The sequence below is a fragment of the Triticum urartu genome, chromosome 5 (assembly GCF_003073215.2).
Source record: "Triticum urartu cultivar G1812 chromosome 5, Tu2.1, whole genome shotgun sequence".
Taxonomy (NCBI): Eukaryota; Viridiplantae; Streptophyta; class Magnoliopsida; order Poales; family Poaceae; genus Triticum; species Triticum urartu.
The window spans coordinates 414,988,665-415,014,164 of NC_053026.1; the positions used below are offsets into that span (position 1 = coordinate 414,988,665).

Below are 25,500 nucleotides of genomic sequence, written 5' to 3' on the forward strand. Positions count from 1 at the left end.
TAGATCCTCATGGTTAACCTCTTAAGAAATTACCCTGATTAAGATGCATGCATGAACACTGACCATCTAACAGTATTGTATTCAACAAGAGGCTAGCAAGTGGATTAAGAGCTTTTGACTTTACTGTCATATTCATCACTTGGCAAGAGATGATGACATGGCCTTATGCCATGAAGTCATGCATGAAGGTGCAGCAGCCTCTGCATGCGAGCACTTTCCTTGTCCGCGTGCTAATCAAGCCATTGTTAAAATATATGTCAAATTTATGTGTACAAGTTGTGCTGTAGTTGGACATGTAATTAACGGAGGGTTAGCTGTTTGAGTCGGAAACGTGTAATTTAGAACTATTATACAAGGTCACTGCGAGTAGGCAAAATAGACTAGACATCATAAGTTACAGGTTGAGATAGAGATCATGAGAGGGACGGTCCGGGCGTCCGTGGATCATGTGATTTGCTATATGGAGAGGTGCGTTTATAATCATGCCTCAGGGATGTAACCATACATGTTGGTGAACCTTGTTAACAAGTATCGACGTCCGTTGTTCGTGCCGTGTGATTGCTTGTCCTCGATGGATCCACGTACACCTCGACTATTCTAACATCCATGACGGCATGATGATGAGAGGACGGAAACTAATCAAATAACCGAAACTAATCAGACGCCGATCCATGGATCCATGCGGAGACAAGACAAGGAGAGGAAAACACCCACATCCGCAGCCACTTTAGCTAGCCACCCTGTGATACGATCCATGCATCGGCTTGGCCAAGTCGTTGCCGCTTTGCTCGATCGCTTTGGAGTAAACAACACGGCGCGCGGGAAGGCGGATCGCTCGCGGTCCGGCCACATTCCTTTGTGGAAAGAAGATTTCCAGCAATGATCCCCGCCTTTCTCCGGCGCCACTTTCATTCTTTCAAGCCCGGGAACCGGACCAGGTCAATGTGGGCGTGGCTCCTTTTGTGCCGGCCGGGGCCGGCATCGGGGAAAAGCGCAGGGTGTTCTCATCTGGTGTTTGTTGTGGTTGTTGCCTTTCATTTGGTGTGGAAGTACCGGTACTGCCACCTCCACCTGCATTCTAGATCCTCCTTTTTGCCCTCCAAAGTGTTATGGTTATCGGGTTGCTAAATCTCAATTGACAAGTCTCAGTTGAGTTTACATCCGTGAGATCTTACGTGAAGATCTGTGCAAAAGGTTTTTTTTTCTTTTTATTTATATGTTTTGTCACTTGACTGAGACTTTGTTAAGTCCCACTGATATCTAGCCACATCGTATGATTATTATCCGGCTCTGGTGTCTTCTCGAGAGATTTCACCCCTTGTGTCCCACAATAGGACACATCATGCATGCATCCCCTTTCATCACTTGGGGAGCCATTCAACTCACAACGGGAAAACATGCATCCTGTTGTGAGTGGAATGAGGATTTACTTTTACCACAACAAAAATTCGTCATATATACCCAAAAGAAATCACCATATATAACAAGCAAGCGTCCTACTCTGTGACACGCATGCTTGCTACTAGCGATTGGCATAGTGGAAACTATGCATGTTTGCTACAACTTTCATGCATGTTGACTTGGATTTGATTGGCATAGTGGAAATTATGCAAAGCTGTCAATGACAGCGATTACAACACTTTGGTGACACATTTGTCACGGCGTATTACTTGGGTTAGTATCGTTGGAGAAAGTGATACTAGCTAGTGTTCTCTAAAAAGAAAAGAGGAGAAAGTGATAGTGATCTTGTCCGATCCTCTCATTTCTAAAGGTGAAAACAACTTGAGAAAGTTTTCACATGCATGGCCAATAATCAGGCCTGCACTAGTACATGTGATGTACCAACTATGCGGACAGAAGCGTACTAAAAATCCCGTAAACTTTTTTCTCTATTTAATTTTCCAGTATCTTCCCTTCCTGTTTATATACCCCTACAACTCCTATGGACGAGAGCTCCTAGCGGAGGGTTCCCTGCCGCCTCCCGCCGCTGCTGGATCTGCCTTGCCTCCTGTGGCCTTACGGCCATGGGTGCGTGATGGATCTTGGTCCTTGCCGGTGGGAAGGCCCCTCCTTCGTTTTTAGATGTCTTTTCAAGTCTGTTTAGGGTTCGTGTCTTGCCCAGAACGACGAGGCGGTGGCGGTTTTCTGAAGATGAAATAAGGTTCTCCCGTCCAGCCCCCGTTCCGATGATGCATCAAGCATCGTTGGAGGGCATGTGGAGGTGTGTCTCTGTCGGATCTCGCGAGATTCGGTTGACGTTTCTCTTCGGTGGATCTCCTTGGATCCGGTCTTTCTCCGTTTGCGTTCGTGTGTCTACATGTTGGATCCTTTCGATTTACGCTTCTCTTTATCAGTGACGGTTGCTGGTGCGCTGGTTCTTTGGGGCCTTAGCAGGATGATTTCCTGACTGTTTACTACAACAAGGTATGCCCGGCTATGTGAGAGAGGGGTGATGACGACTGCGCGCCTTCAGCTGGTTCTAGTTATTATAGTCATCACTGGATGGTCTACGGATTTGGATGTAATTTTTTCTTACTTCTTATTTTCTTTGTAGTGCCATAATGTTGATGAATACATCGGAAGTTTTTTCCGCAAAAAAGTAAAATAAAATAATATAGCTGGTATACGTGCAAACATCTATCTGTGCTACAACATCATGTCTGGCATATTTTCAGTGTCAGTATAAAGTTGACACTGGTTTAGTATAAAGTTGTAACTTTGTAACCAATGTCAATTAATATCAGCTAATATCAACTGTACACTAAACTAGTGGCAATCAATATGGATTGGAGGGAGCGCATACTTTTGTAAAAATCACATCAGAAAATATGATAATGGACAAGAAGTGCTCGTTAGCTGGATCGACCGTACCCAACCGTACCGGCGAAGAACAACGGGTTGTGAAACCTCAGCTCAACGGAATATAAATCGTTACGCCACGAGCCACCAGATTAACAACGCAGATTGATCGAGCTCTATCCATAGCCTGGCCGGTAATGGCCGCCGGCTCCACTAAGCACGTACTTTGCGACTATATACCTCCCCGACGTCCCGTCGTCGTCGGCGAAACGGTCAAAATCAACAGGGAAAAGAGGTCGTCGACGCCGCAGCAACTTTGTGCGCCGGACGACGTTTTCTCACCGCATCTTCCGCGGCGAGTATCTCTGGCCGATCAGGGGAAGGTTTTCGCCGGACTTTCGTTTAGCACAAGGGAGAAAGAAGAAAGCGATTCCAGGGCTCGTTGAAACTTGGCGTGCGTGCCGAAATATTCTTGCTTATACACTTGAGAAATTAATAAAATATTCTCTCTGCTGAGTTCGCCACTGCAAATGATGAGAAAAAAAACATTGTCTCTGTACGTACGTGCCAGTGCTCTGCAGTACCACCCAGTGTGATGGATGCTCTCTCAATTATAAGAAAATGGTTAGCTAAAACCGCCGCGGCCATCACAATCGGTGCGTGTATCATGATGTCTCCCAATCATAGGGATTAATTTGGTTTTGGTTATTAGACGCGTCGTCGATAATATAATTTTATACTGTTGTCGATGCGTTATTGGCGTACGGACGCAGCTGACTTTTGCTCGGTGCCTGTACGTACGCTGTTTGGCATGGGAAATGCTACTCTATTAGTTTTCTTAATACTCCGTAGTTAATAGCTGATCCCAGCACCGGCCTTATGTTTTTTTCTAGAAAAATGATGGTAGACTATGTAATGTAATCCAAATTGTTTCCAGATGTGGGCGTTCGTACCACTTGGTAAGGTGTGGGGTATTTGTTTTACTCAAAACTACTGCCCACATGAGGAATGGCCTCTTTGGTCGTCAGAACAAATATATACTCCCTCCATTCCAAAATATAATGGGTCCGCGTTTTTCGAGGTTCAATTTTGACCATAAATTTAACCAACGAGACCAACTGCGACGGAAGAAAAAAATTATAGGGAAAATTTTGTTTTTGCCACTCTAGTTTTTGCCAATTTTTCTTATGCCATTCTAGATTTTGACATTTCACTTTTGCCACTCATAGCTTTTGATAATTATCATAATTTTCATTCTATGGCAAAAGCAAAATAATTTTATTTCATTTTTGCCACTCTCAGCTTTTGAAATGTATCACAATTGCCACTCTGAAAATTTTGGTTTTGCCACGAAAATGGCAATTATGAAAATTGTCAAAAACTAAGAGTGGCAAAAGTGAAATGTCAAAATCTAGAGTGGCATAAGGAAAATTGGCAAATTTTAGAGTGGCAAAAACAAATTTTTGCCAAAATTATATAATTGAAAACTTCTTTCGAATACGAATTCACTGATATAATTTTTGCTACCGCCGCAATCGGTCTTGGTAGTTGAATTTACGGTCAAAACTGAAGCACGTGAATAGATGAAGCACTACATTGTGGAATGGAGGGAGTACCTCATGATGATTCCGTGTTGTTGTGAAGTCCTTCCGGTGTGGGTGGTTCTCATCAACGACAACTCGCGAAAGTTAAAAGGGTTATGGTTTTACTGTCTTGCGGAGCCCTTTACGTAAAGCCACAATTCCTATCCGAATGAATCAACCTTTTAAAGAAAAAGAGAACACTTGCAGACATGCAAATACAGTTGTTACACAAACAAGTGTCTGAGAAGAACATTCAAACAGGGGGTGTTTGTAAATCTAATCTGGCCGCATTGCCAAGATTAGTATTTTCATCTCGCGCCGCTAAAAGGGCCACATCCTAATTAATGGGGTTTGAGGTGTGCATGCATGTAGAAAGTCTTTGGTATGATTTATCTACCAAACCTTTAATCTAATTTGCTATTTTTCTTCATTGTTTAGTTTACCTCAACGAGGGCTTTAAACCAAGATCACATTGTATTATGTTTCCATGAAATTTGTTATGTCACCACCAACTACCATCTTATAGCTAGTATGCCGTCCAGTGGCGGAGCTATGTTGTAAACTACAGGGGCCATGCCCCCCCCCCAGCTTTTGTAAAATATGTGAAGGAAATTTTTTTTGGAGAGAAAATGAGGACAAGAAGAGTTTTTTGGCCCCCCAAACGTCCACATTTATGTTTGGCCCCCCCAAAAGAAGTTGCCTAGCTCCGCTAGTGATGGCGTCCATCATATTTTCAGTAATATAAACGGTTACCACCCTAACAGTATGATGTCCACTAGTTAAAAATTCATGTGTGATTAGGCATTTCATTGCTATGCAAGTCCAGAGAGTAAGTACTAAAGAGACATCAGCAAATAAGAGATTATATCGAACCATAGAAGTATTATCATACAAGTGTTACATGGGTGGAGAGTGTCGTGCAACAACCAAGCGATTATATTCTGGTAACCAGATGGCCAGTACATTGCGTAGTTTACAAACCCAAACCAATGAATGAACCGCTTGGACAACTAACTGGTTCACCGATCGGACTACCGACTCTGCCGGTTTTCCATTGATGAAAGAAAACAACATTTTAAGCTAATTTTCTTAAGAAGAGACATTAAATCCCAGGAATGCATTAATATTGAATGCAGTCCATCAACAAATCAAAAAGGCTGTCAATCAATGTTTATTTCGAATACTAATTTAATTTGCCATTCTTGAACTTTATCTTAAAACCCTTCACTGGAAAATCTCGCAAAAAAACCTTCACTGGAGAGAAGCTACATTGGAAACAAAATTTCTGTTTCCTAAAAGACATTTCCTTTTTTTCCCATGTTCAAGTTAGTTGAGTTATTATTTATAAAACTAATAATCGTGTACGTGCAATGCACGTTAATATTAGGCAATTTTTTCTCTAAGAGGATATTAGGCACTTGAGAGACCAAAAAATTGTGATATTGAGTTGGGAGAGCAAAAAATAGAGTTTTTCCTTGAGTGGCAGCCTGGTGCGCCAGAGGTCGCCGACTAACTATGCCGATAGTTGAAAAAAAACATTCTCCCCCTTAGAAAATATGTGCATGAAAACTGAATTTTTTGGACCCCGATAAATCTGAACGTTCAACTAAAACTTGCCACCTGCGTCAACTAAAAAGTTGCCATGAAAAACTTTCGGGTTGCCATTTAAAATCCAAATATTCGGGATTAATCTTTCCGGTTTTTTTAATATAAAACATACATAGATCTTTTAGCCTTTTCCTAATCATGTGTTACAGTTTTGTTAGGGGTAAGACCCTTGTAAAAGACTAGAAAACCACTTTGTTCCGACTTACGACGGTACTTAATTTGGCCGGCGAAAAAAAATGAAGCACATGAGATGCAGAAGTCAAGAGCACAGTACAGTACAGTACTACTGGTACTTTCTCCTCCCACGTCGTGAGGGCTAGATCCTATGCCCTCGCTATAAAATGCCCGGTCCTCGCGGCACAACCTCACCAGCCATCCATCGCCGTCGGCTCAGTCACTCCGCTGCTAGCTGGAGGTGCTCTAGCCGGAGGTGAACCGAACTGGAGGCGGCCGGCGGCCAGAGCGGAAGAGATCCAGCTCGAGCTGGGCGTCGAGATGGGCAGGGCGCCGTGCTGCGACAAGGCGAGCGTGAAGAAGGGCCCGTGGGCGGCGGAGGAGGACGCCGTGCTCAGGGCCTACGTCGCCGAGCACGGCACCGCCGGCAACTGGATCGCGCTCCCCCGCAAGATCGGTACGTACCTACTGCCGTGCTTCCCGGCCGCGGCCTATATATCCCTTTCTGTCACCGGGGCGATCAAGGGTTAGGTATGATATGAACTGAACACGTTGATGCTGGGTGCAGGGCTCAACAGGTGCGGCAAGAGCTGCCGGCTGCGGTGGCTCAACTACCTCCGCCCCAACATCCGGCACGGCGGCTTCACCGGCGAGGAGGACCGGCTCATCTGCAGCCTCTACGCCAGCATCGGGAGCAGGTGGTCCACCATCGCCGCGCAGCTGCCGGGGAGGACGGACAACGACGTCAAGAACTACTGGAACACCAAGCTCAAGAGGCGCCTGCTCGGCGGCGGCCGCCGCCCCATCAGGTACGCGCTGCCGCTGCCGCAGCAGCCGCGCCTCCTCCTCATGAGCCCCACGGGTGGCGGCGCCGCCTCGACGGCGCTGGAGCGGATGCAGCTAAGCGTGCAGCGGCGCCACGTCGGCCTCCAAGACACGCCGGGGCTCCCCTTCTACAGCAACCTCTGGCCAGCCCAGCAGTCTGTACTCTCTCCTGCCGCTGGCTACTCCGGGTTCTGGTCTCATATCCAAATCAGTACCTACCCGGGCCGCGTTAACGTGCAAGATCATCAGCGCGCCTGGGGCAGCGGCGGCACCACGCCGCTGTCCACGAGTCCCACCGGCGAGACAGCGGTGGGCGTAGGGAGCTCGAGCTCGACACCGGCAGCGAGCTCCGTGACTTTCGACGGAGACATGGAGGACGAGATCGAGATGCTGCTCCAGCAGATAGGGTGCTTGGAGGAGGAAGACAGCCGCCTGCTGATCGGCGGCGAGGCGGGCAGCGCTGGTTCTTGGAGCTCCTGCTCTACCCCAGGAGTGGACTCAGTGTTCCAGGGCTATGTACAAGGGCACGGGCAGTAGAATTATATGCATTTCAGACCTGAATATGATCCGCATACCATAGTCTATAGGCATGTAAATATGTATGCTAGCTTCTTTTTTCAAGATCTGGATTGATACGAGTGTATCGTAAATGCAGAACAAATATACAGTATACATATGGGATATCAGTTGATTGCCCTCATCCATGAAACTCATGCTCACCGCATCAGTTTAAAGCCAGGGGATGCTTCTTTGGCTAAGCTGCCTGTCCATAGGGGATGCTTCGTTTCATTCCTATCACAGAGGTACTGATAGTTAAGTACCTCATCAGTTACCATCACCAAGCACGCATGCGGTGACAATGGTAGAAAGATCGACAAAAAGTTCAAGAGGTAACAACTAAAGCGTGCAGCAGCTCCATTGCAAGATTAAAAGTTCAACAGCTTGCATACATATCTAAGTACACATTGCATTCCATATGTGATATGTAACATATCTGAAAACCAGCATCAGGTGGCACCTTATAATACAGATCTGGATGCCAGATTAAATGTTCTTGCATCAGTCTATCTATGTGTTAAAAGACCTAAACATAAATGCAAATCAACAGACAAACGAATAAAGAATTGCGACCATCAGTAGCTAAAACGTTAACCGTGTAGTATTACACGCTTATCTGTCCCGGGCATTTTCAGCTCCCACAGCGAGACAAACAAGGCACTGATCAATCATGCCCCCTCTCGGGAGGAGCCAGGCTGCATGCGTACAACTACAAACAAAGGTGGTTTTGCTCTTCACACTCGTGATCCTTGTCCTTCCACTGGCCTCATCATTATTTGGAGTGTATTACTCTTGCGGAAGAGCTTGGACCAAATGGCGGCAAGCCATCTGCTGAATACACCTTTATCGGTTATGAGAGCATGCAGGATTAATGCCAGGATTGAACATGCTCCGGAGATGCTGAACAACCCCTGAAAGCTGTGCAACGTAAGGCTGCTCGAAGTTTGGGAGTCATCTTTGTCGGGGCATGACTTATCACCATACAAGTCTTTCTGAAGCTCAGCCATTTTGCCATTCGATGCGAGCTTCAGTATGCCCCTCGTGATATCAGCTGTGAGTGGAGAGCCTAGAGGGAACGCCTGCACAAATGAGGATCGGAAAAGGCATCAGCGGTGAAATAAAAGCCTGGTATAACACTGATATCCAGTTATATAAACATTTATACCAGCCCAGGATAACTAACGGTGAGGCAGTTATAATAGTCATTCATGCAAGCAGCTTGGTAAAGTGAGGCAATCATATGGATCATACTTGACGAACTTCAGACAGTTTAGTCTAATACAAAGATAAAATTCAAGCAAACCAGTTGAAAACCTGATCAAGTAGATTTATCATGTTATTTAATACTTCAAGGAGCAAGAAAGCATTCTATTTCCCAACATAAAACCAATAATATTTCCACCACTTTCCGCACAAACATGATGATGCAGTTTAGGTTCCTGACGAACAAATTTAATCTTGCATTCGTCCTTTAGCATGTGCACATCCGACAAGTTCAGAAATTTCAAAGTACAATTCATAGATTGGCTGAAACTATAATCTTAATAAAAAAATTACTCTGATTTTTTGTTTGTTTGAGAGATATTTTGATGGTATGTGAAATTACAAATATAGAAATTTGAGCTACTAGGACGATCCTACTAGAAAATAGCGGTGGAAACTGATTCATCATATAGGATTTAACAGTGCCAGAAATGTGCTACTGTACAACCAGCTGGAAAGATGGTACTCACATAACCAAATCCATCGAACCTGTAGATTGGTCCTGTCATAGTGTAGTTGTGGCAATATTTTGAAAGGAACAACTTAAGGTATGGTATCTCATCAACAATGACGGCAACTTTTCCAGTTGACAAGGCGTCATTGTATTCCTCGGCAGAGTTGAGCGCAATCATCTTTGATTCATCAATTTTCAAACTTTTCAAAAGCCCAGGCAAGAATGAATCATTGAGGTAGCCGACATAGCTCCCTTTCCTGATAACCTCATCTAAATTGGTAACTGCTGGTTGAAGTTGTTCCACTGTGAGAATTGAGCTTAAACTTGCAGTATAACTCTGCTGCACTATCAGCACCACAAAAAGCCAAACAACTACAACAATTCTTGACAAGTTGTTCTTAATCTTCTCCCTGTGTGCAAATACAAGTGTTGAAAAGGAAAAGTAGAAGACTGATCCAATTTGATTAGCTGGGGTACCTTTGAAATCTTCGTGATTCTCAATACACCAGACTACAAAACCAGTGAAAACAACAAAGGCCCCAGTTCCTAACCAAAGGTCAGCTGTCAAAGGCTTTAGGAATGTCCATGCAGTTTTCTGTCTCCGGTCCAGGACCGGAACCAGCATGCGCACCCCTGACTCTGTATAGGGAAGAGTAAAGTCCACATATAAAGAGCGGTTGGCCAAGATTGTTACATCACCTACCACTGCATCGAATCCCTGTCAGGAACAGATATAATGTGGGTTGAGAAACTTTCGAGCACAAGGGTATATGGATCTACAAGTTTATGCAATAGAAATATATATAGTTAGGCTAAACAATTAATCATCATAATTCAAAAGCATTTGTCTCACAAATTAAGAGGGGTGCTGATTATTCTATTGGTTATGTTTTCTTTACTGCATGCACTTGTGTCATGTCCGAGAGAAAAATAATCCGTACAAGGAGGAATTATATGCTTCTTTCTGATTGGAGCTTGTAATTAAAAAATTAGTACTCCCTCCGATCCATACTAACTGTCGCTGATTTTGTACAACTTGGTACTAAATCAGCGACAATTAATATGGATTGGAGGGACTAGTTGATGAAGTAAAAACCCAGGAAACTGCGCTCTGCTTGGAACATTCAAATAAAACCACCACGCATAATGATGCAGATCTGTTTCAAATGTACGCATTTACGCCAATAAGTTCCCTAGAAGAGAAGGCGGATGCTTTTAAGACCTCTCATGTAACTTAAGTGTACAAAAGAAGGAACCTGACCCAATGCGATATAATATCAGTAAAATTGGCACGGTACACTGATATTTGATGCACATGGACTAAACACATTGTATGGTAGGCTCTCTCTAACAAGTACCCAGATGTAATCATACATGTTTGCACACTAAAGACGAATAATTGATTGGGAGTAAACTATTAGTTTTGTATACTTGAGAAAACAACAAGAAAAACACAAAGTGAATAGTTATTTCTGATCTTCTCAATTATTATTTCCAAGCTTTAGCTGCCCTGTCTAGGAGAGATTGTGTCGAAGCACAAAACAGAGCAAAGAGAAGACAGAAGAGTACATACCTTAAGATAAAGCTTGTAGATAAGTTCATCATATGTTCCATTACTATTTCCGTGCCCGTCATCAAATCCATGGTAGTCATATAGTACTTGGTAGGGTAAATTATCAACTACTTCATCAAAAACTTTGATGCAGAACCCTTTTTGGCCTTCGGGGCCATTTTCATATCTTACAAGTTGGCCAAACCCAGGATTTGCAGGTACACCTATTTGGAGTCTTTTATTCCTCGGCAACAGCCAGCCTCTAGGCACAGTTTCATGATCTCCTCCTGGCCATATGATGGTGTTAATATCAGACTTCATATTTAGACTACCAGAGATGCCAAATTCTGGAGTCCAAAACCCGACTTCTCTTCTCTCCTGACCAACAATGTTGATTATCATATAATATGATGATGCTAACTGTGTGTTTTCAATACGAAATTTCCCGCTCATGCCCGAAAAGTTGACCTTCAGTAGTGCACCTCGCAGTTTTTCAGCAGCCTTTGAAGTATCTATTCTGTCAAAGTCAGTGGACCCATTCTTTGTTACAGACGGCCCAAAGTCTAAATTCACATATGTAGCATTCTCTGCTGCTGATGCTAACGCCCATATGGTATCATAAGCATAGAGACCGGACACTGTGGGTTCACTCAACGAGGTGCCTGGATTTTCTAATCGGTACTTGCTGTGCCATTTCTGTGCAAAGTTTTGAAGTTTCACAGTATCTTGAACATGAGGTTTCACCCCAAGAACTCCTTGCATCACATCTAGAGCCGGAGAACCAACCACATCAAAGATATCTGTCAAGCCGTACGCGGTGATCCAGACAAATCCCTGGCCCATCATCCCTTCGTCCTTAGCAAGCTGGAAAAACTTGAGGGCTAGCGCATGCGACATACGCACAATAAATACACTTGTCCAATTGTGTCTTAAGCTTGAGATAGCTGCCTTCATAGCATCCTCTGTAGCTGAAGGATGGATCTTGCACCTGTAAGAGACACGCGTGTCAACTTGTTTGAGGGCATCAACGAGGTCGGGAATGAACTTGGTATTAGTATCATCGTCCTCAAAGACAGGGACGACTTCTCTCCAATTGTGTTTCTGAACAAGCGAGGCGATAGCTTCTGCTTGAGAGGAGTCGTTCCATGCGGTCCGGATGAAGTATGGAGTTAGTCCGGCTCGTGACGGGCAATCTGCGGAGAACGAAATGATCGGAACCGATGATTTGTTCCCGAGCCGCGCAAGAAATTTAGCCTGAGTCGACGTCTGCGGCCCAACGATCGCTTGCACGCCCACATTTTTCAGTAGATCAACACCTGCAGTGCTGATATTGCTTAGAAAGAGATTTCACAGCAGTGGCTCTCGTTCATAATACATGATTAATAAATTTGTTGCAAATCCGCGGTGGAAAAGAACACGCAATGCAGGATTTACCCGCACTAACGGCGCACTAATAATAATCAAAAGTTGGAGAGAGCTCGGTTGGCGAAACGGCTCTAATGTTGCAAGTGTTCAAACGCCGAACTCCAATGTCTGCCATCCACCGCATGGGTACGATTTGGAACATCAAGAAGGCCTTCGAATTGGGATTCAAGGGCTACAGCGCTTTCTAAATCGATTGGAGATGGAGGTCGGGAGAAGAAAGAGTAGAGTACCGTAACTGTGCGCCGCCGGGGGTGGAATCAGGACGAGAAGGAGGCAGGAGCCCCGGGCGAGACTAGCAGCGGAGCTCGGACCGCCGGCGGGATGGGGAGAAAATACTAGAAAAATGCAACGGCTGAGGCGAGCGCCGCCGCCGGACTTGCAGTCGCCGGGTAAGATAGGTTTTTTTTTTGAGAGAGAGAGAGAGAGACAAGGGTCGGATAGCTCTCTAGGCCAGATTGTGGGGTGAATCTCTAAGCGCTGAACACACGCAGAAGATTTGGCCCATATCCAGCCCATAACACCAAGGCAGTCAGAAGTTTCCTTTTCTTGCGGGGAGGGGGAGCCACCAGAGCAACTCTAGCAACCCTAAAAAAAATAGAGCAACCCCAGCAAAATAGAGCAACCCCAGCGAAAACGCGTCCCGCAAAAATAGTATACAAGTTTCTCTAAAATGAATTTGTGGCACCACGCGGTATGGGGCGAAACAAATTCCGTAAACCCTAATTTTTGTTCTCCTTTTTCTCCCCATGCTTGTTCCCCGGATAGCACACATGGATGAAATCGAACTCTGGTCGACCGAAACGCACGCATGCAGCTATTGGCCGGCTGTAACACACACACACACACATGCCACCAGTGGCCCCGTGCTAGGCTGCTTGCTCCGGCGATGCTTTGGCCGGCAGCTGTCGAGCTCCTCCGCCTGCTTGCTACTCGCGCGGTGTCAGCCAAGCTAGGCCGCTTGCTCCGGCATTGACCGATTTACGGTTTCCCTTCAAAACAACCCGCAAACCTACAAATATGAGGTATATAGGGAATAATACATGGGGACATGTAATTTTTTTATAGGATCTATACGATGCTTTTTCAGTTTAAATGTTTGACCATTTTTACGGGATTTATTAATCTACTCCCTCTGTAAAAAAAATATAAGTGACCTACACACTGTTATATTTCTTTACACAGGGAGTACTAGATGCTCTAACAGCGGTATATGGTTTCACTTGAGGGAGTGAACCAAGACTCGATTGAGATCGGTAGACTAGATGAAGGGACTAAACATGGAGAAACATTTGCGTGCACGAAGCATAGGTCTAATCGTTGACCGCATCCAATCTTTTGGGATATGAAACTACTCACGTCTCACTTAAAAAAAACATGGGTCCTAGCTAGGTACAGTGCTTTTGCTTTGATCCAATGAGAAAACAGCAACAAATACACACAAATGGTGGCGAAACACAAGGGAAACCTAGGCTAGGCATGAGCTTAATTAGCCAAATCTCCCCAGGTACTAGCAGCAGCTAGCTTAGTTGATGTTCGATCGGGTTGAGCAGGGAGGCGCGGCGCGCACGCACGTACCTGCGGCAGCGGCGTCGACAGCGTTGGGGCCGGTGTCCCTGAGGTGGAGCTTCAGCCTGGTGAGGTACCGGGCATGGCTATCGTCGGCGTAGAAGTCGTCGAGGGCCAGCTCCATGCACGTCCAGCTCATGTTCCCCACCCATGTCGACCTGTCCAGGATCACCCCCACGTCCACCGTCCGCTGCGCCGCGGCACCGGAAGCAGCGCCGACGAGAAGCACGAGAGCGAGGAGGAGGCCGTGGCGGCGGCGGAGGACCCGGAGAAGCGTCGTCGTCGCTGCCTTCATGGATCGATCGATGCCTAGCCGAACAAGGCTTCGCTGCTAGTACGTTTGATGAACCAAACGATCGACTTTTCCTTTTAGGGTTGCTTCGTGGCTGCCTTTACATGCACGTACGTACGTACGCGCCACGGTGACGGTTGCTTGTTGATCGAGCGCGTGCGTGCGGTTGACCCGCGCTGCTCGATCCTACAGTACTATGCAGCATCTTCCTCCCTCCAAGCTCCATCGCTCTCAATCGGTTATCTCTTGTGTTTGTGTGTGACAATGGCACTATTGCCGCCGGCCATGCATCGTGGAACTCGGCGTGGGTATACTTGTCGTACTTTTGCTCGGCCAACATCGATGGCGTGCTCGGGTTAGTTATCCACGGTCGTCCGTCTACGCCCCAGTCAACATTTTCTCAAGTCTCAATCAGTTAAGAAAAGCCTATTTTTAGTTTGAGGAAAAACTCATGATATATTTTTAAAAAGTGCAAATTGTAACTTTTTAAAACATAATTGTTTCTGGTCTTTTTGATATAACACGCTAGTAGAAATATACTGTAATAGGTAATTCACACGTTGCACCAAAGGTGATGAAATAATCCGGGATAAACGTTTTCAGACGGCGCGCCGGCCGAAGATTCGACCGGTCACGCACGCCTCGTGAGTTAAAAACAAACCCACGCGTCCAGTGAAGCCCCGCACCGCTCTATCCCTTTTCCTTCCTTATCTTCTTCCTTCGTTCCAGATTTTTCTGGCCACAAATTTCCACCGGCCACAAATCCCCAACGGGACTACCCACCTCTCCCTCTCCTTCTTCCACCTCCCCTCCCCATTGGTGCTGCCTACCTCTCCCTCTCCTTCTTCCGGCTCCTTCGCCATGGGTGCTCCCACCTCTCCCCTCCGTCCACCTGAAGCCGTGCTAGCTGCGGGACCCCGGGGCGCCGTGCTGCGACGGGCAGCGGGAGGTGTTGGACCTCCGGTGGCCGAGCTGCGACGGGCTTCTCCAGCATCGATCGACATCTTCGACCCAAGCTGCAACGGTCTGCATCTGGTGCTGGAGCCAGCAAGTCCTGATGCTACCACCGGCTGCAGTGATGCTGGAACCAGCACGACAGCAAGCTGCAACCCCGGTTGCGTCAAGTGCTGGAACCGGCGATCTCCGATGCTACTACCGGCTATGTCGGGTGCTGGAACCAGCTTCATTTTTTGCTGGAACTTGCTTCTTTTTTTTGCTACAACTATGTTTTATTTTTGTTGGAACTGGCCCATGCTTTTGCTACCACCCACCCGCCCAAAATTTTGCTACCAGGTGATTTTCACTGCAACCGATGAACCATTTTTGCTACAACCGTTTTGATTTTTTGTTACTACCAGTGTTTGTCGATTTTTGCTACATCCATTTTCTGTTTTTCTTGACTTTTTTGCTACAACCATTTTTTGATTTTGCTGGAATTGAAGACATTTTTTGCTACATCCACCCACGGTGGTCTTGCTCAACGGCGGCGATGGTTTTTTTTTTTTGCTACAACCGTCTCTGATTTTTGCTACTACCGGAGATGCCATTTTGCTACCACTGGAGTTTTTCTACTACCAGAGTCTTCCTAGAAGCATCAGTAGTTTTTGCTACCACCTTTTGTTTTTGTTTCGTTTTTGCTAGAACCATCCTAAAAATTTGCTACAAGCGTCTTTTGATTTTGCTGGAACCGGCATTTTTTGCTTCGGTGTCGGCGGTGAAGGTGGGTGGTGTTTTGGTTCGGCGGCGGCGGTGAGGCTACGAGCGCCAGCGACGAGTAGGGGCAGCAGTGGTCCAAGCGAGAGCAGCGCATGCCAGCGTGCAGGATCCTGCAAGCGGCGGCGGCGCTTGCTTTTTTTATTTCTCCTCTGTTTTCCCGTGGGGAGGATGACGATAGCAGATGCGAGGCAGATCTGACGGTTACGTGCGTCTAGATCGAGCGGTTCGGGTTTGACCGGGCGAAACGTTCCGCCGGTGCGCCGACGCAGATTACTACCCATAACTAGTAGACTGCCCGTGCGTTGCCACGGGCTCTTGAAATAGTTTGCAAGAGTTACATGTTAACTTTTTAAGGTCTTGCCCCGCCATAGATCCAGACCCCTACCACTGATTCCACCCCGCCTAGGCCGCCGCCTGCCGCCGCGCTGCCCCATCGCGTTCGCCTCCGCCCCGACCCCGCCCGCCTCCTCTCTGGCCGCCTCCGCCTCCGGTCCATCCTCCGCCCGGCCCCGCTCCGTCCGCCTCCCCTCCGGCCCTGCTCCGTCTGCCTCCTCTCCGGTTCGTCCGCCACACCGCTCCGTCCGCTTCCGCCCCGCGCCGCACGCTGCCGCCCCGCTCCGTCCGCCTCCGCCCCGCGCCGCACGTCGCCGCCCCGCTCCCTGCTCGGCCGCCGCCCGCTCCCCGATGGCGCCGAAGAAGATGCTGAAGGGAAAGTCCGGTTTCTTCGGCATGAGGGCGAAGCCCTCTGGGAACTTTGGACTGGAGTTCTCCGATGTTGGGCAGCGTTGGTGGCTCGGCATGTATCCCACCGCCGATGAGGCCTCTCGTGCCTACGTGGCGGTGTGGCGTGCCAGATGGCCGAACACGGACCTAAACTTCCTGGAGGTCGAGTCCCAGGCGGTGGTGGAGTGGCTCGTGCTGCAGGGCATCTGGATGGAGGAGATGCCGACTAAGAAGGCGAAGAAGAGACCCGCGGTTGTTGTCGCTCCCGGCGAGAGCGACGAGGCGGCGATAGCTTGGTTTGCATGATTTGCGTTTTGCTGCAAAGCCATCTCTAATGAAATGCTATTTGCTACATTTTTAAATAGGAAAATTATTCCGGTGAGCCAGCCATAACTCAACAGACCAATCTCTAATGAAATGCTATTTGCTACATTTTTTAAATAGAAAAATTATTCCGATTAGCCAGCCATAACTCAACAGACCAATCCGAACCCACATTTTCTAAAGTAAAAAAAATATTTCCTTTGATAGAGCAAGATGCCAAAGTGTCGTTTGCCCGACTGCTATGTTCCTATACCCGCAGAGCAAAATATTTTTCAAATCAAGGAATTAAGGAAAGGAAGAATATCATGATGTTCGTGGCACTTGCCAGGTCTGCCATGCTACCATGGCATTGTCTTTTTAGTCTCTACCCACATGCCGAGTTGAGAAATAATCTTCAGATATACCCACTGCTAACACACTCACCTACATAATGGCCCTTGGCTGATTGATTTGGCTGGCTGTTAACACAAGCACACAACACACAAAATCAGTCAATGGCCACACGAGTATGCATTGTTTACTTTATTCCAATTGTGATGCAATCGTGACACCTACAAGCCCCGTCCACTCGACCGTCACGGCAATTGCCTACTCGCCGCTGGTGCCAACCTCTCGACCTCGCCACCGCCGCTCACCACTCAGTCTCCACCAGCTGCCCATTGCCTCTTGTGCCACCCGCGCGCTCGCTCGGCCCAATGTTGTTGATTGGAATGCGGGACTGAAGGTAATCCATGGACAGGTTTTAGTTCTGCTTGGCATCAATCTTTGGTACTTTTCAATCCATCTAACACAGAAAAAAATCGACTCTCAGACATAAAAGTGATCTAACTCTATTGATGAGCACAACAGTACATACCATCCCATCATGATGTTGCCATCTCTCACACTTGATGATTCTTGTTATTTATAACGTGTACACCATCGGGCGATTGCTTTATTAGAAATATATTTACACAATATGATCATAGCAACATCAAGGAGTCGGATGCTGGTGCACAGATTCTCCTCAAATTCCACATGCAACCCTTGTAGAGAAGAACAACATATTTTCCTTAGGTGATTTTTGACCGAGCTCCTACAGAAAAATTCAAAGAAATCATGAGGAGCATGGAGCCAAGCAAACTAATCATAGTAAATCATGAGAGGAGAAGCCTCTCAACCTACTACAGGGAATCGAGTCAACATTAATTCGTGTAAGAATTAAACCGTAATGTAGATCAACAACCCAGTAGTTGATAAAATAACCCTGACACAACCCATTAATACAATATATGGTCACAGGAAGTAGATTGAGATTGTGCAGATATCATGATCTACGAACCGTATCTACCAATATTGATTGCAAAGTCACAAACAGAACCTCCTCACATCACAAAACAAATGTTTCGTCAACAGAAACTCTAGCGAATGCCAATTGGATTATATAAGTAAGATAGAGACATCGAAAAAAAGAAAAGATAATTCAAAGAGTATATATTCTATTTTCTTACTTGACATCACAGAGAATGCAAGTCAAAGATATTGCGATACATCTTACCCTTCTATAAATTGACTGCAAGGCACAATCCCCAGCAAAATATACATAATGAATTGCTCCTATGGTCCAAGTATTGCATAAATAGTTATATACAAACTATTCAACAGTGAGCATAAACATGGCATGTACTACCAAAATCCCTTGGATATGGAGCTTAGTCTGCATGTCTATTCGTTTTGTTTCCATAGTACAATGTCAATACTTGTTTCCCTAGTACAATGCCCGTGCGTTGTCACGGGCCTTTTAATTTTTTGTTATGATTGCATACATAAGCATAATGCATTTGCAATTTCACATGTATAGAAAAAAATTACAGTAACAATCAAAAAATGTATTTGATGCAATGTATTTTCATTATTCCACTCCACTTGCATCTCCTAGTAGAACGCCCGTGCGTTGCAACGGGCTATATTGAAGACTTCTTTTTTTACGTCAAAGCACTCTTCTTTTCTCCCATTCTTCCTTCCCCCAATTAAAAATGTTTCTCAGAGTGATATGTGAATGGATAAATTTACAACGATACTAAAATATGAAGGACTAAAACCATATTTATGGAAGAACATTTCTACAACACATTCGACATGAAACTTATGGTGTTTGATGGATTGGATAAAACACGATGCTGACTTAGCACCAAATCCCATTGATAGTTCAGAACATGGTTGTCATACCATTGTACCTGAAAGATCTGTCTCCCCCTTCCTCGCTCCCTCTCTAGTAGCTGTCTCATGAGCCGGTCGTCATTGTTGTTGTTGATGGCGATGACAATAATGAGGAGGAACACCACAAGAGCTAGATGTTCTTGACCTCTTCCCTATGGTAACTGCCGCCTCTGCATTGGGTGTCGTTCATCAACACCACCGCTGCGCCAGCTGCTACTTGTATAGAAAATAAGAAGATAGAAACTTTGTGTGTTGGGTCGCCAGCTGCTCATTTGCTTGTATGATTGTGGAGACTGCGCTAAACAAGCAGGCTGGTAATTGTACTCCAGCTTGAATGGAGATGCACCAAGTTCACTTGATCCACCAATCAACTTTGGACTGTGGATCCCAAGTCCGAGAACAAAAACTCGCTAAAAGTCTGCATGTGTATCCAACAATCATGACATGTACTCCATATGTAAAGAAATATAAGAGCGTTTAGATCACTTCTTTAGTGATCTAAACACTCTTATATTTCTTTGAGGAGGGATTATGGACCAAAAGAAGAAAATAAACATTGCATGCTACAGAAATGGATAATAAAATCTATCTGCATGAGATGCCACATGAATGTCACAAACATAAGCATAGTTTCGATGCACACTATCTCATGTTGCATGTTAAATACAGGTTTGTGCACGTTGACTTTTGCTGGTAGATGGAGATACTAAGATGAAAAAATGGTCACACAAAAATTGCTTTTCAAATGTTAATATTACCAAGACTAATCCATGAATAAAATGTATGCAACTATGCACAGTAAAGATACTTAAAATAGTTACTGGACTAAACTCACTGATATAGAGCTATCAAAACCGGAGCCAAGGCTCAAATCTTGAACAACGATCAAAGCAGACTTCAGCCTTGTGGTTGCCACATAGGCTCACCACACTGACAACACCAACTCTCTTCCGTCTTCTCAGTTTCTTGACAAAAAATGATACTGCTATTTGCACATTAGGGAGTAAATTATGCTTCAAGCATTACTCAAACCAAATCGGCAATATGTAGGCTTAAAATATCAGCAGGCATCCACACAGATTTCTACAGCTGAAATATAGTGTTGTGATTTGTGTACCCATAATGCAGAATAACCTATTGTTCTATTTGGTGGTTAAATAAATAAACATTATTGTTTTAGGCTAGTGCCTGTAGAGCTACTAAATGATAGTCAGCGTCACCGTATATTTCTAAGAAAGAAAATTATAAGACTTCATTGGTTGTAAATAACGCTAATTGTATTGGTTGCCACCAATGTCGACTTGAAAAGAAAATTATGGAGCTTCAGTTCATATGCATGTAGTCATATAAAAAAATAAGAACACATATGCTTCAACTCCTGTTAGTTCAGTCACAAAAAAATCATCACCAAAATCAGAAGACAAAGTATCATTGTTATATTTGTTGACTTGATTGATTACTGTAGGTTAACACACCCAACTGGAATTAACCTGCAATAGGATAAAAGAAATTAAGATTTGAGACGTGTGTTATAGGGTTCATAGAAGAGAGAAGAGGGAGGTACCATATCAAATCATTGGTCGCACAGTTTGACATTCAACTTTCCATTTTTCCAATGAGACCTCAGGGATTCATATACATAAACGTTGATTGATATATCAGGTCCAACTCCCTGTAACACATAAAATTTACTGGGAAGTCAACTAAAAAACAATTCTCAGCAGAAACATACGGCTTACCAATAAGGTGGACCAAAGGCCTTTATACAATCCTCTACCATTCTCTTCTCTACAAATTGTAGACAACGTGTGAAAGGTGCCCTTGTAATACCTAGTGGTTTTCTGCAGAATTTTATAGACATGAAAGTTTAGCTTACTAAAACCTGTTCCTTTGGTCTGTAAAACTGCATTGCATGAAAGCGTTAGGTAAAGATGCTCTAAGTTCTAACTGGAAGTTATATTGATTGATTGGTTGGCTTAGTGTTATTCACAAATCACAAAAGGAAGAAAAGCATCACCTGTGTTGTCAGGTGATTTCGAAGAACATCCAATGGGTAAGTTACAGATGCAGGTGTCACTCACGCTAGACCACCACCAAGTAAACATATAGACACTAACATAATTTGGGCCGTCCATTCCGTGAAGCTGCTGTTGGGGAACGTTGCAGAAAACAAAAAATTCCTACTCGTTACACCAAGATCCATCTAGGAGTTCATCTAGCAACGAGTCATCGGATGCATCTACATACCTTTGTAGATCGCGTGCGGAAGCGTTCAAAGAACGGTGATGATGTAGTCGAACACGACGTGATCCAAATCACCGATGACCAAGCGCCGAACGGACGGCACCTCCGCGTTCAACACACGTACGGGACGGGAGACGTCTCCTCCTTCTTGATCCAGCAAGGGGGAAGGAGAGGTTGATGAAGATCCAGCAGCACGACGGCGTGGTGGTGGATGCAGGGCGTCACAGTAGCAGGGCTTCGCCTATACTACGAGAGAGAGACGTAACGGGGAGAGAGGGAGGCGCCAGGGGCTGGTGTATGAAGTCCCTCCTCTCCCCCACTATATATAGGAGGGCCAAGGGGGGTGGTGCGCCAGCCTAGGAGATCCAATCTCCTAGGCGGCAGCCAAGGGAAGGTTTCCTTCCCCCCCAAGGCACCTAGAGGTGCCTTCCACCATTTGGACTCTTCCCTTAAGTGGAACCCTAGGACATGGGCTTTTGGGGCTGGTGCCCTTGGCTCATCTAGGCCAAGGCGCACCCCCTACAGCCCATGTGGCCCCCCGGGATAGGTGGCCCCACCCGGTGGGCCCCCGGGACCCTTCCGGTGGTCCCGGTACAATACCGATAACCCCGAAACTTGTCCCGATGGCCGAAACAGCACTTCCTATATATAATTCTTTACCTCCGAACCATTCCGGAACTCCTCTGACGTCCGGGATCTCATCCGGGACTCCGAACAACATTCGGGTTACTGCATATACATATCTCCTACAACCCTAGCGTCACCGAACCTTAAGTGTGTAGACCCTACGGGTTCGGGAGACAATGCAGACATGACCGAGACGGCTCTCCGGTCAATAACCAACAGCGGGATCTGGATACCCATGTTGGCTCCCACATGCTCCTATGATCTCATCGGATGAACCACGATGTCGAGGATTCAAGCAACCCCGTATACAATTCCCTTTGTCAATCGGTACGTTACTTGCCCGAGATTCGATCGTCGGTATCCCAATACCTCGTTCAATCTCGTTACCGGCAAGTCACTTTACTTCGTACCGTAATGCATGATCCCGTGACCAGACACTTGGTCACTTTGAGCTCATTATGATGATGCATTACCGAGTGGGCCCAGTGATACCTCTCCGTCATACGGAGTGACAAATCCCAGTCTTGATCCATGTCAACCCAACAGACACTTTCGGAGATACCCGTAGTCTACCTTTATAGTCACCCAGTTACGTTGTGACGTTTGGTATACCCAAAGCACTCCTACGGTATCCGGGAGTTACACGATCTCATGGTCTAAGGAAAAGATACTTGACATTGGAAAAACTCTAGCAAACGAACTATACAATCTTGTGCTATGTTTAGGATTGGGTCTTGTCCATCACATCATTCTCCTAATGATGTGATCTCGTTATCAATGACATCCAATGTCCATAGTCAGGAAACCATGACTATCTGTTGATCAACGAGCTAGTCAACTAGAGGCTTACTAGGGACATGTTGGTGTCTGTATTCACACATGTATTACGATTTCCGGATAACAATTATAGCATGAATAAAGACAATTATCATGAACAAAGAAATATAATAATAATGCTTTTATTATTGCCTCTAGGGCATATTTCCAACAGTCTCCCACTTGCACTAGAGTCAATAATCTAGTTACATTGTGATGAATCGAACACCCATGGAATTCTGGTGTTGATCATGTTTTGCTCTAGGGAGAGGTTTAGTCAACGGATCTGCTACATTCAGGTCCGTATGTACTTTACAAATATCTATGTCTCCATCTTGAACATTTTCACGAATGGAGTTGAAGCGACGCTTGATGTGCCTTGTCTTCTTGTGAAACCTGGGCTCCTTGGCAAGTGCAATAGCTCCAGTGTTGTCACAGAAAAGTTTGATTGGCCCCGACGCATTGGGTATGACTCCTAGGTCGGTGATGAACTCCTTCACCCATATTGCTTCATGTGCTGCCTCCGAGGCTGCCATGTACTCCGCTTCACATGTAGATCCCGCCACGACGCTTTGCTTGCAACTGCACCAGCTTACTGCCCCACCATTCAAAATATACACGTATCCGGTTTGTGACTTAGAGTCATCCAGATCTGTGTCGAAGCTAGCGTTGACGTAACCCTTTACGACGAGCTCTTCGTCACCTCCATAAACGAGAAACATTTCCTTAGTCCTTTTCAGGTACTTCAGGATATTCTTGACCGCTGTCCAGTGTTCCTTGCCGGGATTACTTTGGTACCTTCCTACCAAACTTACGGCAAGGTTTACATCAGGTCTGGTACACAGCATGGCATACATAATAGAACCTATGGCTGAGGCATAGGGGATGACACTCATCTCTTCTATATCTTCTGCCGTGGTCGGACATTGAGCTGAGCTCAATTTCATACCTTGCAACACAGGCAAGAACCCCTTCTTAGACTGATCCATATTGAACTTCTTCAATATCTTATCAAGGTATGTGCTTTGTGAAAGACCTATGAGGCGTCTTGATCTATCTCTATAGATCTTGATGCCTAATATATAAGCAGCTTCTCCAAGGTCCTTCATTGAAAAACTCTTATTCAAGTAGGCCTTGATGCTGTCCAAGAGTTCTATATCATTTCCCATCAAAAGTATGTCATCTACATATAATATGAGAAATGCTACAGAGCTCCCACTCACTTTCTTGTAAACGCAGGCTTCTCCATAAGTCTGCGTAAACCCAAACGCTTTGATCATCTCATCAAAGCGAATGTTCCAACTCCGAGATGCTTGCACCACCCATAAATCGAGCGTTGGAGCTTGCACACCTTGTCAGCATTCTTAGGATCGACAAAACCTTCCGGCTGCATCATATACAATTCTTCCTTAAGGAAACCATTAAGGAATGCCGTTTTGACGTCCATTTGCCATATCTCATAATCATAGAATGCGACAATTGCTAACATGATTCGACGGACTTCAGCTTCGCTACCGGGTGAGAAAGTCTCATCGTAGTTCAAACCCTTGAACTTGTCGGATAACCCTTTAGCGACAAGCCTAGCTTATAGATGGGTACACATTACCATCCGGCGTCTCGTCTTCTTCTTAAAGATCATTATTTTCTATGCTCGCGTTCAACGGGCAAGTCAGTCAAAGTCCATACTTCGTTTTCATACATGGATCCTATCTCGGATTTCATGGCTTCTAGCCATTTGTCGGAATCCGGGCCCGCCATCGCTTCTTCATAGTTCGAAGGTTCACGTTGTCTAACAACATGATTTCCAAGACAGGGTTGCCGTACCACTCTGGTGCGGAACGGTCCTTCGTGTACCTTCGAATCAGTAAGGAGCTTGATCAGAAGTATCTTGATCATTATCATTAACTTCCTCTCTAGTCGGTGCAGGCACCTCAGGAACATTTTCTTGAGTTGCGCCATTTTCCGGTTCAAGAGGTAATACTTCATCAAGCTCTACTTTCCTCCCACTTACTTCTTTCGAGAGAAACTCTTTCTCTAGAAAGGACCCATTCTTGGCAACAAAGATCTTGCCTTCGGATCTGAGGTAGAAGGTGTACCCAATAGTTTCTTTTGGGTATCCTATGAAGACGCATTTTTCCGACTTGGGTTCGAGCTTTTCAGGTTGAAGTTTCTTGACATAAGCATCGCATCCCCAAACTTTTAGAAACGACAGCTTAGGTTTCTTCCCAAACCATAATTCATACGGTGTCGTCTCAACGGATTTCGACGGAGCCCTATTTAAAGTGAATGCGGCAGTCTCTAAAGCATAGCCCCAAAAAATAGCGGTAAATCGAAAGAGACATCATAGATCGGCACCATATCTAATAGAGTGCGATTACGACGTTCCGGACACACCATTACGCTGAGTGTTCTAGGCGGCGTGAGTTGTTGAAACTTATTCCACATTTCTTAAGTGTGTGCCAAATTCGTGACTCAAGTATTCTCCTCCACGATCTGATCGTAGAAACTTGATTTCCTTGTCACGTTGATTCTTCAACCTCACTTCTGAATTCCTTGACTTTTCAAAAGGTTCAGACTTGTGTTTCATTAAGTAGATATACCCATATCTACTTAAGTCATCAGTAGAGGTGAGAAACATAACGATAGCCACCGCGAGCCTCAACACTCATTGGACCGCACACATCAGTATGTATGATTTCCAATAAGTTGTTGCTCGCTCCATTGTTCCTGAGAACGGAATCTTGTTCATTTT

General features: G+C 45.4%; 2 protein-coding genes and 1 long non-coding RNA gene across 7 annotated transcripts; 1 reads left to right on the forward strand and 2 right to left on the reverse strand.

Moving 5' to 3' along the window:
• The first annotated feature begins 6,339 nt into the window (after positions 1 to 6,339).
• Positions 6,340 to 7,683, forward strand: LOC125556111 (transcription factor MYB36-like). The gene is made up of 2 exons (XM_048718901.1): positions 6,340 to 6,621; positions 6,733 to 7,683. Exons 1-2 carry the CDS (start codon positions 6,486 to 6,488, stop codon positions 7,524 to 7,526), a joined length of 930 nt encoding a protein of 309 aa, XP_048574858.1. The 5' UTR covers positions 6,340 to 6,485; the 3' UTR covers positions 7,527 to 7,683.
• Positions 7,684 to 7,942: 259 nt separating this feature from the next.
• Positions 7,943 to 14,372, reverse strand: LOC125509391 (glutamate receptor 2.9-like). Of its 2 annotated transcripts, none has more exons than XM_048674358.1 (4): positions 13,817 to 14,368; positions 10,838 to 12,132; positions 9,281 to 9,982; positions 7,943 to 8,626 (listed from the first exon to the last, which is right to left on the reverse strand). In XM_048674358.1, the coding sequence occupies exons 1-4, from the start codon at positions 14,100 to 14,102 to the stop codon at positions 8,282 to 8,284; spliced, it is 2,628 nt and encodes an 875-aa protein (XP_048530315.1). In that variant the 5' UTR covers positions 14,103 to 14,368; the 3' UTR covers positions 7,943 to 8,281. The 2 variants fall into 2 exon arrangements, with proteins under 2 accessions (XP_048530315.1, XP_048530317.1); XM_048674360.1 differs by having other exon boundaries at positions 8,462 to 8,626; positions 9,300 to 9,982; positions 13,817 to 14,372.
• A 2,758-nt stretch (positions 14,373 to 17,130) lies between these two features.
• Positions 17,131 to 21,205, reverse strand: LOC125509392. Of its 4 annotated transcripts, none has more exons than XR_007284077.1 (7): positions 21,079 to 21,205; positions 20,801 to 20,902; positions 20,626 to 20,733; positions 19,207 to 20,551; positions 19,079 to 19,120; positions 17,719 to 17,937; positions 17,131 to 17,646 (listed from the first exon to the last, which is right to left on the reverse strand). It is a non-coding gene; the product is annotated as an uncharacterized LOC125509392 (long non-coding RNA). The 4 variants fall into 4 exon arrangements; XR_007284076.1 differs by having other exon boundaries at positions 19,071 to 19,120; XR_007284075.1 differs by having other exon boundaries at positions 19,079 to 20,551.
• Positions 21,206 to 25,500: the final 4,295 nt, after the last annotated feature.

Excerpts from the sequence above, each read along its gene's own strand:
- LOC125556111 (XM_048718901.1), top strand. The coding sequence starts at position 6,486 with ATGGGCAGGGCGCCGTGCTGCGACAAGGCGAGCGTGAAGAAGGGCCCG. Across the intron at positions 6,622-6,732 it reads CGCGCTCCCCCGCAAGATCG|GGCTCAACAGGTGCGGCAAG; the intron begins GTACGTACCTAC and ends TGCTGGGTGCAG.
- LOC125509391 (XM_048674358.1), bottom strand. The coding sequence starts at position 14,102 with ATGAAGGCAGCGACGACGACGCTTCTCCGGGTCCTCCGCCGCCGCCAC. Across the intron at positions 12,133-13,816 it reads TGTCGACGCCGCTGCCGCAG|GTGTTGATCTACTGAAAAAT; the intron begins GTACGTGCGTGC and ends TCAGCACTGCAG. Across the intron at positions 9,983-10,837 it reads TCTACAAGCTTTATCTTAAG|GGATTCGATGCAGTGGTAGG; the intron begins GTATGTACTCTT and ends TGTTCCTGACAG.